This window comes from Bos javanicus, chromosome 7 (assembly GCF_032452875.1).
Source record: "Bos javanicus breed banteng chromosome 7, ARS-OSU_banteng_1.0, whole genome shotgun sequence".
Classification (NCBI taxonomy): domain Eukaryota; kingdom Metazoa; phylum Chordata; class Mammalia; order Artiodactyla; family Bovidae; genus Bos; species Bos javanicus.
In genome coordinates this window covers 50,217,066-50,236,668 of record NC_083874.1, presented here as the reverse complement: position 1 = coordinate 50,236,668, position 19,603 = coordinate 50,217,066, and the positions used below count along the sequence as shown (strand labels likewise).

At 41.1% G+C, this 19,603-nt stretch overlaps 1 protein-coding gene across 2 annotated transcripts in view; it reads left to right on the top strand.

Annotated features, from left to right (window-relative positions):
• Nucleotides 1–1,393: 1,393 nt before the first annotated feature.
• DNAJC18 (DnaJ heat shock protein family (Hsp40) member C18) overlaps nt 1,394–19,603 on the top strand; it is a 31,420-nt gene continuing 13,210 nt past the window's right edge. The window contains exons 1-3 of one of the 2 annotated variants that reach the window (XM_061424686.1): nt 1,394–1,512; nt 3,161–3,347; nt 16,598–16,743. In XM_061424686.1, coding sequence (XP_061280670.1) covers nt 1,473–1,512; nt 3,161–3,347; nt 16,598–16,743 — 373 coding nt within the window. In that variant the 5' untranslated portion in view covers nt 1,394–1,472. The remainder of the gene's footprint in view (nt 1,513–3,160; nt 3,348–16,597; nt 16,744–19,603) is intronic. The other variant, XM_061424687.1, reaches the window with a different exon arrangement.

The following is a 19,603-nucleotide window of genomic DNA, read 5'->3' as shown; positions in this document are numbered from 1 at the left end:
CACTCTTCTCAATCCAATTTCTCCCATATAATGCTCTAGCATGCCCACTCTCAACCAGATACCTCTGACTTCATGGTATTCTGACATCTTTGACTCTAGTTCAGTGTCCCTGGACTTCAAGACATATTCCACCTTTCCCTGTTCATCTTCTAGAGTAGTCTGTCTAGCCTCCCTAAACCAAATAAGCTTCCTTTAACCACCTAAAGGATGTCCCTGATCAGACCCCTTGTCTGAAGAGCACAAGTGGCTTCTTCAGGACCCAGCCTTCTGTGTACACACTGATGTTCATGTATCCCAGGGCCATGACTGCAGGGAAGGGATGGAACTGCTTACAACTGAAGGCATTTACCCTTTCAGTTTGTGTCTAGGGCTGTATATCTCCCCACTCCACCCCAACTACCTAAGTAGCTGTTATTTGATATCATAGTTGACATAACTTATTTGGTCTTTGTGACTAAGATCTCAGTGAATTCCAGGTGATTTTTTTGTTTGAGGATGTACATGATCATGTTTCACTTCTGCAGACCTGATTTTTGGCCATCCCAACTCACCTGCAGGGATGAATCAGTAAGGACACTTAAGAATCGCTTTTATTCTTCACTAGGCTCCATGCAAACTTGAGTGGGAAAATGCAGGGATAATTCTTCATTTCCTTTTCACTCATCTCCTAGGGCCTGGTACTTCAGAAAAGGGGATGGGTCCAGTAAACGAATGGGGTGGAGGAGAGAAGTCTCAGAGGGGCCCTGGAGACTTCAGGGATGGATGTCTGATGGAGACTTCAGACATCCTGGGATGGATGAAGACTAAGGAAAAGCAAATATAGGAATCTAATGCCAGCTCCAAAACCTGACTTTTTCTTCTTTCTCTACGCCTTACTCTTACTGGACATTCTAATGAAACTATGCCAGAGACACTGCCTTCTAACCACATAAAATTCTCACCTTTTAATTTCCTTGATTCTTCCCAGAGCTGGGTTCAACATCACCAAAACTTGTCCTGGACCAAACACACACTTTTACACAGAATTAGGGGGTCAGCGTATATTTTAAAAGGACATCCCTGAGGCTAAAAATAGTCACAATGTCACCCTCTAGCCCATAGTTTGCAATGTCTTTCCCAGTGAATCTCATCGCGTCTCCTTGAACTTCCCAGCTGTTATGCGGCGTGGAAGCCACTATCCCCACGCTACAAATGAGGAAAAGCTCTGCCCGCAGTTGTCACAGTAGCAGCTATGAGCTGCTAACAGTCAACTGGCAGCAACACTCCTCCACAGGCCTTTCAAGGGTCGCGCCCCTTTACACCACTGCAGCTGCGACCCCTGGCGCAATGCAGGCCGGGGATTGTAGTCCAGTGAGCCGCAGTTCCTATGGATTGGACTACAATGACCAGCATGCCTCGCGCTTTTTTGCCCCCCTTCCCTTTTAGCCTCGGGCGCGGGGGAGGCTTGGCCGACCTGCTGACTGGGAACCGATATGGCAGCGACTTTGGGCAGCGGGGAGCGCTGGACGGAAGGTACCAGGTCCTGGCTGGAGGGTGGGACAGGGCAGGGTCTCGGAGAAATCAGGGATGGGACTCCTGAAGGCACTTGAAAGGGCTGAGATCCTGGGCCTGAGATGAAGGACAGAGGCCTATGAGAAGATGCTGGGCCTGAGTGGGGTTCCTGGTGAGGTAGGAGACTCTCCAGGACAGGGGACCGGGATATGGAATCCAGAAGCGTTGGCTCAAGCTGAGGACCCGGCTCGATACCCACAGTCACCTGTGACGACTTGTTGCCTCCGGCCCCCAGCCCCGCCCAGGGCCTGCAGCTATCAAGCCCGGCACGCGCCAGGGTGGGCGGGGTAACGCGGTCTCCCGCAGCTTGCCTACCCGGCCCTTATCCTCGCCTCCAAACTGGGCTGCCTGACCCTAGACCTGGGTTTCGTCTTGCCCCTGCATCCAGCACTGGGACGGATAGGCCAGCCCATTCCATCCTACAGTCAGGCAAAGAGGACTGAACCAATGCCTATTATGTATTCTGCATTATGGATTTGACAGACATGGTCCCCTGAGCCCACAGAACTCTCAGTCTACTGAGAGAGTTTGACAGGTAAACAGTCAGTTACAAAAGAAGCCCAGAATGTCCTGGGCTACACAGCAAGGTCGTAGATTTGGTGGGGGTATACTGTTAAGGCACTCAACACGACCTGGGTTTCAGAGAAGGCCTCATGAAGAAAGCGTTACATATGATGACATGAAGGATGTGCTGGAGCTAGCCAGACCTACTTAGAGAAAGTTTTGCAGGCAGAAGGAACAGCATGTGCTAAGGCCCAGAGAAAACAAGGTATTGCTGATCTGAAGGGAGATTGTTGTGGTAGAAGGTAGAGTACAGAGGACCTTGTGGTGAGATTTGAAGCTAAAGAGACAGGCTGGGCCCATAAGAAGAGATCTGGACATGGAGCAACGGGTAGTCACTAAGATATTAAGCAGGAGAAAAGGGTTTTTTGTCTTACCCAGATCCTCTAGACAGGACATGAGCATTCTGCCTTCTTTGACTATATTCCTATGGCCCTCTTCACACTCTGCAGGCATTATGATTAATTAAATTCTCTCCCTTTAAACAGTAACCTCTTTGTGGTCAGGAGTAGGTCTTACTGATACACCTCCTTGATCTATCTAGCCAAATGTCTTGTATGTATTAGTTCTGTAACCATTTAAACATTGAACTCATCTCTACTTTAAATCTTAGTGGTGGAAAATATTGCAACAAAAAAAAATATGTTATGAACAATTCTCTCCTGACCATGAACCACAGAGAAATAGACTTCCGTGGTGCTGCCCTAAATCCAAGGTATTGGGCAGATGCCTCTGGAGTGCCTTTACTGGCCCTGAATCAAGATTATTTGCTGGCTGATGCCTATAGGGATGATGGACATTTTAATGCTTCATGTTTCTGACATTAAAAGTTTTTCATGATTGCTTCTATATTTTCTGTATTGTTTTCTCAAGGAAGATGTTTCTTCTGCTTTGTATGGATTTGGATCTGTAAAAGTCAGTATGATACCACTAACCTGGCCCTCAAACATTCACTGGCCTATAGGCAGCCTCCCAGATAGCTAAGGCCAGTAGCAAAGTTGATTTGCAGGTCAGAGTGAACCCTTATGGAGGTACTGTTGTTTTGCAGCTTACATTGATGCAGTCAGAAGAAACAAATACCCAGAAGACAGACCTCCTGAAAGTCATGACCCCTGTGGTTGCTGTAACTGCATGAAGGGACAGAAGGAAAAGAAGTCTGAGAATGAATGGAGTCAGACCAGACAGGGTGAGGGGAACTCCACTTATACAGAGGAGCAACTGCTTGGAGTACAAAGGTGAGCCTGTGGTGGGATTAGATGAATGATTTTATGTAGAGTGCCTAGCGCAGATGACTGCTATTATTATTATCATTGAAGCACAATAACATCTTGGCCTCAGAGGCAAAGTTAGGTGGAAGTGGAGTGTTAGGCTATAATCTGAAGTAACTGCCCTGCTTCTACTCTAAGAGAATCAGGGAAAACCAGGTTGACATAACAGACATCTGTACAACATCCTACTCAACAACAGCAGAATGTACAATCTTCTCAAGTATACATGGAATATTATCCAGAGTAGACCATATGTTAGGCTATAAAACAAGCCTTAATAAATTTAAAAGGATTAAAATAAAACAGTGTATGTTCTTTGAAATTGACAACAGAAGGAAATTTGGGTAATTCACAAATGTGTAAAAATTAAACAACATATTCCTAAATAACAAATAGGTCACAGAAGAAGTCACAAGGAAAATTAGAAGATACTTTGAGATGATTGAAAATGAAAACACAACACACCAAAACATATAGGATACAGCTAAACCAATACTTAAAGGAAATTTATAGCTATAAATGTTTATTTTTCTAAAATCTCAAATCAATAACCTAATCTAGAAAAAGAAGAACAAACTAAATTCAAACAAACAGAAGGAAATAATATAGAGTGAAAATAAATGAAATAGAGGATAGCAAAACAATAGAGATCAACAAAAGCAAAAGTTATTGGTTATCAACAAAACTGACAAACTTTTAGCTAGACTGACCAAGCCAAAAAAGGGAGAAGACTCAGATAACTAAAATCAGAAGTGAAATAGGGGATATCACTACCAATCTTAAAAAAATAATGATTATGTAAGAGAATACTGTGAACAATTATATGCCAACAAACAAATTAGAGAACTTAAATGGATAAATTCAATTTCCCACAAATAAAAGCCCAGGCACCGATGACTTAACTGGTGAATTCTACCAGATGTCTGAAGAAGAATTAACTAATCTTTCATTAATTATTATAGAAAATACCAAAGAAGGGAACACTTTCCAAGTCATTCTATGAGACCAGTATTACCCTATAACCAAAAGCAGATGAAAGCATCACAAGATGGATACAGATTTCTGCAACATTAAAACATGTAAAAAGGATTATATATCTTGACCAAGTGAGATTTATCCTAGGAGTACAAGGTTGTTTAACACATGAAAATAAAATAATGTAATATACCATATTAATAGAATAAAAGACAAAAGTCATATGATCATTTCAATAGGTGTAGAAAAAGCATTTGACAAAATCCAACACTCATGATAACAATATTCAGCACACTAGGAATAGAAAGGAACTTCCTCAACCAGATAAAGGTCATCTACAAAAAATCCACAGCTAACATCATACTTAATGATGAATAATTTGATGCTCTCCAAGATCAGAAACAGAACAGGAACAAGACAACTACATTCACTCTAGCTATTACTATTCAACATTGTGCTGGAGGTTCAAGCTAGGGCAATTAGGCAAGAAAAATAAGCCAACCAGATTGGAAAAAAGGAGTAAAACTGTATTCACATATGTTATGATCTAGTATAGAAAATTTTAAGGAATATTCACACACAAACTATTAGAACTAATAAATGACTTCAGCAAAGATCAATATACGAAAATCGTTATTTTTCTTTTTTTCACTTAATAAACATATATTTATAGATATACAATTTCAGAATTCTAGTCAAGAAATATAGCAGATCCATGTTCTTATTGCACATGGCTCAGCCCATCTAGGGACATCTACTGAAACCAGAGGGTCGGGATGATGGGGACAGAGCACTGGGGTCAGCACAGGCAGGTCGCTCTCATCCATATCCAATTCTGAGCATCTCTCTGGGCTAGGGTGGCCACTTCATCACAGGGCAGGACTTTATTTATAAAGCCATATTTGACATTTCTTAACCAAGCTTCCTTTTCCAGCAAGAATCCTATTTGTTGGGGAACTTTTAAAAGAGATCCAAGAGAAGCTCCGGGAGGGTAGTGACCCCCTCCTGGCGGGCAGCTTGGGGTACTAAGGCTTCAGGGGATGGCTGGCTCAATGACACATCCACCGCCAGAGAAAAATTTGGGAAAAACAGTAATTCCAAAAGGTTCAGTATAAACTGTGGAAATGAATAAAACCTCCCTCCCTTCCCCTGGCTGCTGCTGCTATTTTGAGAAAAATCCTCATTTGAAAGTGATGATAAGAAACTCTTGTGGTTCATCCTTTGTCCAACATGCAAGAGAAGGCCAGGTGGCGTCACGAACATGGAGGGTAGAGACAGAGGTGCCCACGGTCATGGACTTTTTTAGGAGCCAGCTGCTGCCCCAGGGTCCTGAGCACCACCTGGTTGACTCTTCAAGGAAAAGCCTTCTGGAGTCTTTGGTATATAACTTAGGAAAAACCAGTAGCAACAATGGGTCTATGCCCTGGGGCACCTGTAAGGGAAAACTTGCATAGGGAAATCATTATTTTTCTATACATTAGCAATGAACACGGAGAAAGCAATGGCACCCCACTCCAGTACTCTTGCCTGGCAAATCCCATGGACGGAGGAGCCTGGAAGGCTGCAGTCCATGGGGTCGCTAGGAGTCGGACACGACTGAGTGGCTTCACTTTCACTTTTCACTTTCATGCATTGGAGAAGGGAATGGCAACCCACTCCAGTGTTCTTGCCTGGAAAATCCCAGGGACGGGGGAACCTGGTGGGCTGCCGTCTATGGGGTCGCAGAGTTGGACAAGACTTAGCAGCAGCAGCAGCAGCAGCAGCAACAATGAACAATCTGAAAATGAAAACAGTTTCATTTATAACAGCATCAAAAAGAATAAAATGCTTAGGAATAAATTTAACAAATGTAAGATTGTACATTGAAAACTACAAACTTCATTAAAAGAAATAAAGAAACTCTAACTAAATGGGAAGTTTGCCTGTGTTTATGAATCGAAAGGCTTAATATTGGTTCAGTTCAGTCGCTCAGTCATGTTCAACTCTACGACCCCATGGACTGAAGCATGCCAGGCTTCCCTATCCATCACCAGCTCCTGGAGCTTGCTCAAACTCATGTCCATAGAGTCAGTGATGCCATTCAACCATCTCATCCTCTGTCTTCCCCTTTTCCTCCTGCCTTTGATCTTTCCCAGCATCAGGGTCTTCACATCAGGTGGCCAAAGTATTGGAGTTTCAGTTTCAGCATTAGTCCTTCCAGTGAATATTCAGGGCTGGTTTCCTTTGGGATTGACTGGTTTGATTTCCTTGCAGTCCAAGTGACTCTCGAGAGTCTTCTCCAACACCACAGTTCAAAAGCATCAATTCTTTGGCGGTTGGCTTTCTTTATGGTCCAACTCTCACATCCATACATGACTTATGGAAAAAACATAGCTTTGACTATATGGACCTTTGTTGGTAAAGTAATGTCTCTGCTTTTTAATATGCTGTCTAGGTTGGTCATAGCTTTTCTTCTAAGGAGCAAGCGTCTTATAATTTCATGGCTACAGTCACCATCTGCAGTGATTTTGGATCCCAAAAAGATAAATCTCTCTCTGTTTCCATTGTTTCCCCATCTATTTGCCTTGAAGTGATGGGACTGGATGCCATGATCTTAGTTTTCTGAATGTTGAGTTTTAAGCCACTTTTTCACTCTCCTCTTTCACTTTCGTCAAGAGGCTCTTTAGTTTTTCACTTTCTGCCATAAGGATGGTGTCATCTGCGTATCTGAGGTTATTGATATTTTTCCCAGCAATCTTCATTTTGATAATATTCCTCAAATTGATCCACAGATTCAACACAATCCCTATTAAATTCCCAGTTACCTTTTTTTGCAGAAATTGACAATCTGATCCTGAAATTCATGGATTTCAGGATGCATCCTGAAAATGCAAAGGACCTAGAGTAACCAAGTGTTAGTCACTCAGTCATGTCCAACTCTTTGTGACCCCCATGGACTGTAGCCGGCCAAGCTTCTCTGCCCATGGGATTATCCAGGCAAGAATACTGGAGTGGGTAGCCATTCCCTTCTCCAGGGGATCTTCCCAACTCAGGGATTGAACCTGTGTCTCCTGCATTGCAAGCAGATTCTTTACCATCTGAGCCACCAGGGAAGCCAAAACAGTCTTGGGAAAAAAGTGCAAAGTTGGAAGACTCATACTTCCCAATTTCAAAACCTACTGCAAAGATTCAGAATGATGATAGTGTGCACTAGCATAGGATAGGCATTTAGATCAATGAAGTAGAATTGACACTCCTGAGATAAACCCTTATATTTATGATTAATTGGTTTTTGACAAGAGTGCCAAGACAATTTAATGGGGGAAAGACTAGTCTTCTTGTTGGGACAACTGGATATCCACATTGCAAAAAATGAACTTGGACTCCTTCCTCACACACATAAAAAAATTTATTCTAAGACCTAGGACCTAAATATAAGAGCTAAAACTATAAAACTCTTAGAGGAAAACATAAATGTAAAGCTTTGTGACATTGGATTAGGGAGTCATTTTGTGTTGACAACCAAAGTATACATTATAAAAGAAAATATAGGCAAATTGGACTTCATCAAAATTAAAAATTTTGTACTTCAAAAGATACCACCAAGAAGGTGAAAAATCAACCCACAAAATGGGAGAAAATATTTTCAAATTATATATCTGATAAGGGAGAGATGGAAAGAGAAAAAGAGAGGCAGGGGAGTATTTGCCATGGAATCAGGAATTGGAAACTAGGGTGTGGAATCCATAGGATCCCCACAAGCAGCTATTGGGGAAGGACCCCAACTGACATTCCAGACCCTGCATGAACAGTCCCGACTGTGTTACTAACTTATGAACTCTTCAGCAACACTGTGAGCCTCTGCCTGCTCAACTGAGTTGTGTGATAGAAAAAACTGGAGGTACTTTAAATGCCTCATCAGTAGGGAATGTACATGCATGCATGCTCAGTCACTCAGTTGTGTCTGACTCTTTGCAACCCTGTAGATTGTTGCCTGCCAGGCTTCTCAGTCCGTGGGGTTTTTCCAGGCAAGAACACTGGAGTAGGGTGCCATTTCCTCCTCAAGGGGATCTTCCTGACCCAGGGATCAAACGCAAGTCTCCTGCATTGCCAGGTGGATTCTTCACCACTGAACCACCTGGGAAGCCCATACGTCCATAACAGTGCAAGAATATGCACCCTTTAGAAGAATGTGGTAGATTTTAAAAGTATAGTTGATTTACAAGTTGTGTTAGTTTCTAGTGTGGAGCAAAATATTATGTTACGTAAAACTGAATATATATATATATATATGTTCTTTTTCAGATTCTTTTCTATTATAGATTATTATAGGATATTGAGTCCAGTTCCTTGTGCTATATATATATATAGTATGACCTTATTGATTATTTTATATAAAGTAGTATGTATCTGTTAATCCCCAAGTCCTAACCTGTCCCCTTCCTTCCCACTCCCTCACCCCTGCTTTCCCCTCATTTCAGTTCAGTTCAGTTCAGTCGCTCAGTCGTGTCTGACTCTTTGCGACCTCATGGACTGCAGCACACCAGGCCTACCTGTCCATCACCAATTCCTGGAGTTTACCTAAACTCATGTCCATTAAGTCAGTGATGCCATCCAACCATCTCATCCTCTGTCATCCCCTTCTCCCTCCTTCAGTCTTTCCCAGCATCAGGATCTTTTCCAATGAGTCAGTTCTTCACATCAGGCGGCCAAATTATTGGAGTTTCAGCTTCAATATCAGTCCTTCCAATGAACACTCAGGTCTGATCTCCTTTAGGATGGACTGGTTGGATCTCCTTGCAGTCCAAGAGACTCTCAAAAGTCTCCTCCAACACCACAGTTCAAAAGCATCAGTTCGTCAGCACTCGGCTTTCTTTACAGTCCAACTCTCACATCCATACATGACTACTGGAAAAACCATAGCCTTGACTAGACAGACCTTGATGATGCTGTGAAAGTGCTACACTCAATATGCCAGCAAATTTGGAAAACTCAGCAATGGCCACAGGACTGGAAAAGTTCAGTTTTCATTCCTATCCCAAGAAAGGCAATGCCAGAGAGTGCTCAAACTACCGCACAATTACACTCATCTCACACGCTAGTAAAGTAACGCTCAAAATTCTCCAAGCCAGGCTTCAGCAATACATGAACCATGAACTTCCAGATGTTCAAGCTGGTTTTAGAAAAGTCAGAGGAACCAGAGATCAAATTGCCAACATCTGCTGGATCATGGAAAAAGCAAGAGAGTTTCAGAAAAACATCTATTTCTGCTTTATTGACTATGCCAAAGCCTTTGACTGTGTGGATCACAACAAACTGGAAAATTCTGAAAGAGATGGGAATACCAACCACCTGACCTGCCTCTTGAGAAATCTGTATGCAGGTCAGGAAGCAACAGTTAGAACTGGACATGGAACAACAGGCTGGTTCCAAATAGGAAAAGGAGTACGTCAAGGTTGTATATTGTCACCCTGCTTATTTCACTTACATGCAGAGTACATCATGAGAAACACTGGGCTGGATGAAGCACAAGCTGGAATCAAGATTGCCGGGAGAAATATCAATAACCTCAGATATGCAGATGACACCACTCTTATGGCAGAAAGTGAAGAAGGACTAAAGAGCCTCTTGATGCAAGTGAAAGAGGAGAGCGAAAAAGTTGGCTTAAAGCTCAACATTCAGAAAACTAAGATCATGGCATCTGGTCCCATCACTTCATGGCAAATAGATGGGGAAACAGTGACAACAGTGGCGGACTTTATTTTAGGGGACCCCAAAATCACTGCAGATGGTGACTGCAGCCGTGAAACTAAAAGATGCTTACTTCTTGGAAGGGAAGTTATGGCCAACCTAGACAGTTTTCCCCTCTGGTAACCATAAATTTGTTTTCTGTGTCAGTGAGTGTATCTGTTTTGTAAATCAGCTCATTTGTGTCATCTTTTTATAGTCCACATACAAGTGATATTATATGATATTTGGCTTTGTCTGACTTACCTCACCTAGTATGATAATCTCTAGATCCATCCTTGTTGCTACAAATGGCATTTCTTTGTTTTTTATGGCTGAGTAATATTCCACTATATATATATATATATATATATACACACCACATCTTTTCTATCCATTCATCTGGCTATTGTAAAGAGTGCTGCTGTGAACACTGGAGTGCATGTATGTTTTCAAATTAGAGTTTTCATCTTTTCCAGATGTATGTCCAGGACCATATGTTCTATTTTTAGCTTTTTTAAGGAACTACCATACTGTTCTCCATATAGCTGCACCAATTTATATTCCTCCCAAGAATGTAGGAGGGTTTCCTTTTTTCTATACCCACTCAAGCATTTGTTTGTAGACTTTTTGATCATCGCCATTCTGACCAATGTGAGGTGATATATACCTCATTGTAGTTTTGATTCACATTTCTCCAGTAATTAGCAATGTTGAGATCTTTTTGTGTGCCTGTTGGCCATCTGTAGAATGTGGTAGATTTTTAACAATAGCCAATATTTACATCATGTCAGATGCTATCAAGCATTTTAATGAACACTTAATTTAATTATAACAGCTCTGTGAAATACAGGTATAATTATTAGCCCATTTCAAAAGATAAAACAATTCACAGAGTTAAGTCCACAGCAAAGTCAGATGCCAACCAAGGCATTTTGACTCCAGAGTTCATGCTGTAGTCATTCTCAAAGGTGTGGTTTGAGAATCCCAAGACCATTTTGGAAAGAGGTCTACAAGTTTTAAACTATCTTTGTGAACTTCCCTAGTGGTCCAGTGGTTAAGATTCTTTGCTTCCACTGCAGAGGGTGCAGGTGTGACCACTGATCAGCAAAGTTCCACATGCTGCTTGGTGCAGCTGTCCCCCACCCCCAAAAAAACCACACAATATCTTCATAATAATACAAACACATATTTGCCTTTTTCACGTGAGAGGCCATATAATATCCAATTATATCTTTTTCAGATCAGATCAGATCAGATCAGTCGCTCAGTCGTGTCCGACTCTTTGCGACCCCATGAATCGCAGCACGCCAGGCCTCCCTGTCCATCACCAACTCCCGGAGTTCACTCAGACTCACGTCCATCGAGTCAGAGATGCCATCCAGCCATCTCATCTTCTGTCGTCCCCTTCTCCTCTTGCCCCCAATCCCTCCCAGCATCAGAGTCTTTTCCAATGAGTCAACTCTTCACATGAGGTAGCCAAAGTACTGGAGTTTCAGCTTTAGCATCATTCCTTCCAAAGAAATCCCAGGGCTGATTTCCTTTAGAATGGACTGGTTGGATCTCCTTGCAGTCCAAAGGACTCTCAAGAGTCTTCTCCAACACCACAGTTCAAAAGCATCAATTCTTCAGCGCTCAGCCTTCTTCATAGTCCAACTCTCACATACATACATGACCACAGGAAAACCATAGCCTTGACTAGATGAACCTTTGTTGGCAAAGTAACGTCTCTGCTTTTGAATATGCTATCTAGGTTGGTCATAACTTTCCTTCCAAGGAGTAAGCGTCTTTTAATTTCATGACTGCAGTCACCCTCTGCAGTGATTTTGGAGCCCTGAAAAATAAAGTCTGACACTGTTTCCACTGTTTACCCATCTATTTCCCATGAAGTGATGGGACCGGATGCCATGATCTTTGTTTTCTGAATGTTGAGCTTTAAGCCAACTTTTTCACTCTCCACTTTCACTTTCATCAAGAGGCTTTTTAGTTCCTCTTCATTTCTGCCATAAGAGTGGTGTCATCTGCATATCTGAGGTTATTGATATTTCTCCCAGCAATCTTGATTCCAGCTTGTGTTTCTTCCAGTCCAGCGTTTCTCATGATGTATTCTGCATATAAGTTAAATAAACAGGGTGACAATATACAGCCTTGACATACTCCTTTTCCTATTTGGAACCAGTCTGTTGTTCCATGTCCAGTTCAAACTGTTGCTTCCTGACCTGCATACAGATTTCTCAAGAGGCAGATCAGGTGGTCTGGTATTCCCATGTCTTTCAGAATTTTCCACAGTTTATTGTGATCCACACAGTCAAAGGCTTTGGCATAGTCAATAAAGCAGAAATAGATGTTTTTCTGGAACTCTCTTGCTTTTTCCATGATCTAGCGGATGTTGGCAATTTGATCTCTGGTTCCTCTGCCTTTTCTAAACCAGCTTGAACATCAGGAAGTTCACGGTTCACATAATGCTGAAGCCTGGCTTGGAGAATTTTGAGCATTACTTTACTAGCGTGTGAGATGAGTGCAATTGTGTGGTAGTTTGAGCATTCTTTGGCATTGCCTTTCTTTGGGATTGAAATGAAAACTGACCTTTTCCAGTCCTGTGGCCACTGCTGAGTTTTCCAAATTTGCTGGCATGTTGAGTGCAGCACTTTCCCAGCATCATCTTTCAGGATTTTAAATAGCTCCACTGGAATTCCATCACCTCCACTAGCTTTGTTTGTAGTGATTCTTTCTAAGGCCCACTTGATTTCACATTCCAGGATGTCTGGCTCTAGGTCAGTGATCATACCATCGTGATTATCTGGGTCGTGAAGATCTTTTTTATACAGTTCTGTGTATTCTTGCCATCTCTTCTTAATATCTTCTGCTTCTGTTAGGGCCATACCATTTCTGTCCTTTATCGAGCCCATCTTTGCATGAAATGTTCCTTTGGTATCTCTAATTTTCTTGAAGAGATCTCTAGTCTTTCCCATTCTGTTGTTTTCCTCTATTTCTTTGCATTGATCGCTGAAGAAGGCTTTCTTATCTCTTCTTGCTATTCTTTGGAACTCTGCATTCAGATGTTTATATCTTTCCTTTTCTCCTTTGCTTTTCACTTCTCTTCTTTTCACAGCTATTTGTAAGGCCTCCCCAGACAGCCATTTTGCTTTTTTGTATTTCTTTTCCATGGGGATGGTCTTGATCCCTGTCTCCTGTACAATGTCACGAACCTCATTCCATAGCTCATCAGGCACTCTGTCTATCAGATCTAGGCCCTTAAATCTATTTCTCACTTCCACTGTATAATCATAAGGGATTTGATTTAGGTCATACCTGAATGGTCTAGTGGTTTTCCCTACTTTTTTCAATTTAAGTCTGAATTTGGCAATAAGGAGTTTATGGTCTGAGCCACAGTCAGCTCCTGGTCTTGTTTTTGCTGACTGTATAGAGCTTCTCCATCTTTGGCTGCAAAGAATATAATCAGTCTGATTTCGGTGTTGACCATCTGGTGATGTCCATGTATAGAGTCTTCTCTTGTGTTGTTGGAAGAGGGTGTTTGTTATGACCAGTGCATTTTCTTGGCAAAACTCTATTAGTCTTTGCCCTGCTTCATTCCGTATTCCAAGGCCAAATTTGCCTGTTACTCCAGGTTTCTTGACTTCCTACTTTTGCATTCCAGTCCCCTATAATGAAAAGGACATCTTTTTTGGGTGTTAGTTCTAAAAGGTCTTGTAGGTCTTCATAGAACCATTCAACTTCAGCTTCTTCAGAGTTACTGGTTGGGGCATAGACTTAGATTACTGTGATATTGAACGGTTTGCCTTGGAAACGAACAGAGATCATTCTGTCGTTTTTGAGATTGCATCCAAGTACTGCATTTCGGACTCTTTTGTTGACCATGACGGCTACTTCTTCTGAGGGATTCCTGCCCACAGTAGTAGATATAATGGTCATCTGAGTTAAATTCACCCATTCCAGTCCATTTCAGTTCGCTGATTCCTAGAATGTCGACATTCACTCTTGCCATCTCTTGTTTGACCACTTCCAATTTGCCTTGATTCATGGACCTGACATTCCAGGTTCCTATGCAATATTGCTCTTTACAGCATCGGACCTTGCTTCTATCACCAGTCACATCCATAGCTGGGTATTCTTTTTGCTTTGGCTCCATCCCTTCATTCTTTCTGGAGTTATTTCTCCACTGATCTCCAGTAGCATATCGGGCATCTACTGACCTGGGGAGTGTCCTCTTTCAGTATCCTATCATTTTGCCTTTTCATACTGTTCATGGGGTTCTCAAGGCAAGAATACTGAAGTGGTTTGCCATTCCCTTCTCCAGTGGACCACATTCTGTCAGATCTCTCCACCATGACCTGCCTGTCTTGGGTGGCCCCACAGGGCATGGCTTAGTTTCATTGAGTTAGACAAGGCTGTGGTCCTAGTGTGATTAGATTGACTAGTTTTCTTTGAGTATGGTTTCAGTGTGTCTGCCCTCTGATGCCCTCTTGCAACACCTACCGTCTTACTTGGGTTTCTCTTACCTTGGGCGTGGGGTATCTCTTCACGGCTGCTCCAGCAAAGTGCAGCCAATGCTCCTTACCTTGGACGAGGGGTATCTCCTCACTGCTGCTCAAGAGTATAAAAGACTTTTTATATCAAAAAGGTCAGAACTGCTGCTCTGGTGGTATAAACTATTAACCCTGTACTTCTCATCTCTGTAAGTTACTGGTCAATCCCCAAGATAAATTGTTGTTTGAAAAAAGGATGTAGAAGGGTGATCATAATATGTTTACATTTAGGTATTAATAAGAAAAAAAGTTAAAAAATGGGGCTGTTTTTATACATGTGCTGTCTCTGTACATGGGAATGAGAAAACTTTTTTTTTTTTTTTTTTTGGCTGTGCATCTTGTAGGATCTCAGTTCCCTGGCCAGGGATTGAACCTGGGTTATGGCAGTGAAAGCTCAGAATCCTAACTACTAGGCCACCAAGGAAATCCCCACAGAAAACTTCTAACTGTGGTTATTCTTAGCATAGGAGATTGGGGAACAGAAAATGGGGAAGCAGGAAGTTGTTTCACTGTATATAGTTTAGTATTTTGGATATTTTTCTTCTACCATCAGTTCAGTTCAGTTGCTCATTCATGTCCAACTCTTTGCAACCCCATGGACTGCAGCATGCCAGGCTTCCCTGTCTATCACCAACTCCCAGAGCTTGCTCAAACTCATGTCCATTGAGTCGGTGATGCCATCCAACCATCTCATCCTCTGTCTTCCCCTTCTCCTTATGCCTTCAATCTTTCCCAGCATCTGGGTCTTTTCCAATGAGTCTGTTCTTCACATCAGGTGGCCAAATTATTGGAGTTTCAGCTTCAGCATCAGTCCTTCCAATGAATATTCAGGACTGATTTCCTTTAGGATTGACTGGTTTGATCTCCTTGCAGTCCAAGGGACTCTCAAGAGTCTTCTCCAACACCACAGTTCAAAAGCATCAATTCTTCGGCACTCAGCTTTCTTTATAGTCCAACTCTCACATCCATATATGACTCTTCGAAAAACCATAGCTTTGACTAGACAGACCTTTGTTGGCAAAGTAATGTCTCTGCTTTTTAAAAAATTTTTTATTGAAGGATAGTTGCTTTACAGAATTTTGTTGTTTCTGCTTTCTAATATGCTGTCTAGGTTGGCCATAGCTTTTCTTCCAAGGAGCAAACATCTTTTAATTTCATGGCTGCAGTCACCATCTGCAGTGAATTTGGAGCCCAAAAAAATAAAGTCTCACTGTTTCCATTGTTTCCCCATCTATTTGCCATGAAGTGATGGGACCGGATCCCATGATCTTAGTTTTCTGAATGTTGAGTTTTAAGCCAACTTTTTCCCTCTCCTCTTTCACTTTCATCAATAGGCTCTTTAGTTCTTCTTCGCTTTCTGCCCTAAGAGTTATTGATATTTCTCCGGGCAAACTTGATTCCAGCTTGTGCTTCATCCAGCCTGGCATTTTGCATGTTGCACTCTGCATATAAGTTAAATAAACAGGGTGACAATATACAACCTTGACGTACTCTTTTCCCAATTTGGAACCAGTCTGTTGTTCCATATCTGGTTCTAACTGTTCCTTCTTGACCTGCATACAGATTTCTCAGGAGGTAGGTAAGGTGCCTTTATAACTTTTTAAAACAAAGTTTAAAAAGATAGCCATAAAAAAGAGGTACATTTTAAAAAATGGTTAGGGTATTTCTTCTGCCTTTGCTATCCTGTGGTTCAACTTTGAGGACCTTAGATTGGGCCTTAATATAAGGATTAGTATACTTGTTCTATCCACTTACAGGGATATAGAAAGAATAACATATTAGATGTAAAAATACTTTGAAAGGAATTAAGCTGTCACTGGGAGGAGGACATTGTTAGTGAATTGAATGATTCATTAATGTGTTCACCAGTTTTCTCTCTTTCTGCTTTGGGTGTCACAGATTGGATATTGATTTACTATTTAGCAGTTAATTGTACAAAAGGGACCTTTGTAGACATACTAAAAAAATGTTTCTGATTTGTGTTTTTAGGATCAAGAAATGCAGAAATTACTATGAAATTCTGGGAGTTTCACGAGATGCTAGTGATGAAGAGCTTAAGAAAGCTTACCGAAAACTTGCCCTGAAATTTCATCCTGACAAGAACTGTGCTCCTGGAGCAACAGATGCTTTCAAAGGTCTGATCCTAAACTAATGCTTAATTATGCCCTCTTTGTGGTGTTTGGTCACAGCAAGTTGTTTCCAGCCTCTCTCGTAATTGTTTTCTAAGGCTACAAGCAGGGTCTTGTTTTTTCCTGCCACACCTCTTAGGTAGTGATTATTAGCATAGCTCTCTCCTTAATTTCTTACTTTAATTTCTTTTGGGAAAAAAAATTGGTTTCTCTGTAATATCTTACAGAACCTTTTATTCTTTGATTCAGCAAATATTTATTGAAGATCTATGTGTCCGGTGCCAGGGTAAGTAAAACTGATATGATTCCTCTTGTGGAACTTAAAGGTTGGTAGCCACTTGCAGGCAGGACCTAGATAGCATTTCAAAGCTTCTTTGACCATGAAACTCTTTGTTCATGAAACCTGCATTATAAACATGTGGTTAGTATAAAAAGGCTTTATAAGACTTTGTAGAGAGCAAAAACATAGTTATAGATCAAAGCTTTTTCCATTGATTTCTGTGATACTTTCAGAAACATATTCTCAAAAAATATTTTGCATCCAATACATAAATAAAAATTTCACTTAAGAGCTTCACCCTGAGGAATGTCATTGATTCAGGAAAGGATTATCAGTAGATGCTAAAACCATTGGGTAATAGGTTGTTGTTGAATAGAATATTCACATAATGTCAAAGTATTATCCCACAGAATACTTACTGATTTTGTTGTTATTTAGTTGCTCAATCATGCCTGACTCTTTTGTGACCCCATGGACTATTGCCCACCAGGCTCCTCTGTCTGTGGGATTTCCCAGGCAAGAATACTGGGGTGTGTTGCCATTTCCTTCTCTAAGGGATCTTCCCAACCCAAGGATTGAACCCCAGTCTGCTACATTGGCAGGTAGATTCTTTACCACTGAGCCACTTGGGAAGCCCAGATTGCACAGAGAAAATTTTCTAAGTAATGGAGATAGCTAGCTGTTACTACTTTAAGCAAGTGATCTAATTTATCATCACCATTACTAGAACAATTTAACATTACATGTTGTAATACTATGTGGTATTCTTGCCAGAATGTTTGACCTGAATCTAATAAAGAGGAAACAATCAAAATATGGAACATTCTACAAAGAACACTGAACTACTCTTCAAAAAATTCAATAAAAGAAAAGCAAAAAAGGTGGGGAGACTGTTCCAGATGAAAAGAAACTAAAGAGATGTGAAACCAAGGACAGTACATTAACCCTGAATGGATTTACTGGGTGATAATGAGTTGGTGTTAATTTTATTAACTGTGATATTATATTTTGATCATGTAGGAGAGTATCTTTCTTCTTCAGAGATGTATGCTAAAATATTTAGGAGTGAAGTGTCAGAATATCTTCAGCCTACTTCCAAGTGATTTAGCAAGAAAAAATGAATACATATTATATATATATGCATGTATGTGTAGAGCATTGAGAAAAGCAAAGTGGTAAAATGCTAACATTGATGAATAAGGTTAAAGGTGTTTATTGTACTATTTTTTCAACTTTTCTGTAGATTGGAATTTTTCAAAAGGAAAAGTAGGGACTTCTCTGGTGGTTTAGTGGCTAAGACTCGGTACTTGCAATGCAGGGAATCCAGGTTCGATCCCTGGTCAGGGAACTGGATCCCACGTGCTGCAACTGAAAGATTATAGATCCCTAATGCCCCAACTAAGATGCGGCACAGCCAAATAAATAAATGTTTGTAAAAAAGAAAAAAGTAAAAAAACGATAGATCTGAGACATTTTTTTAAAGTCGGCATTTACCTTAGAGGACAAGCTACCTTTGTTGATGTGCCTTTGTGAATCTCATTCTCCCCGCAGTTTCTATAAGGAAACAGATAAACCACATTCTCCTCATACCTTCATGTAGGGTACGTCACAGACTGATGCCATTTCTCTAAGAAATCTGCCAGATTTCAAGGGATGTGAATGTTTAAACAACTCTGTTTAGGTTTTTCTGGTTTTTTTTTTCTGCTTAACTGTTCTATTGCTATAAATACTTAATACAGTTCCCTGACTAGAAGACTCACAAGGAAATGCTCTTTCTGACTATGTTTTCTGATAGTGTTGACTGAATTAAAGGTAGGCAGGTGGGAATGACTTAAAAGATTTTTTTTTTTAAGATTTCTTTGGTGATTCTTTGATTGGTGGTACTGACTGTATGTTTAAATGAAATTGGACAAAGTTTGCACATTTGTGCACAGGGAGAAGTGATGGTATGCTTATGTAGTCTGTTCAGACTTTGATCCCTCACTGAGGCACTGGACATTTTTTTTGTTTTTTTAAGCCACAATGACTGGCTTGTGGGATCTTAGTTCCCCAACCAGGGAATAAACCTGGACCCTCGGTAGTGGAAGCACAGGTTCTAACCACTGGACGACCAGGGAATTCCCTGGAGATACATTTCCTAATTTCTAAAGACTATGTTTAAAAGTAAGCTGAAATAAGACTGATGACTGAGGACTTTGCTTTTAACCAAGTAGGAGGATTTTTATTTATTATTTTATTCAGGAGACTGTATGTGACTTCATGTTAGAATACCATTGCTTATGTATAAACTGTTTCTGACCATAAACTATTGCTCTCAAGTGAAATAACACATTTTTGATGAAGGAGCACAGTACTTCTAAGTTTATCTTGACTCCAGTGTTTAAGGCTTATCAAACTAGATCTTGGGAAGATTTCAAGGGCAAGCACTTCGGTGAACTTTCCAGGCCCAAGCACCTCTCCTTGGGTCACTGTGAAGTTGTCCAGCACCAACTCTTCACTGCTACTCTGGGCTCTTCACTGCTACTACTGTGATTACCCTCAGCCGCAACAGACTGTGTACTCTGGTGCTTTTTGTTTTTGTTGCAG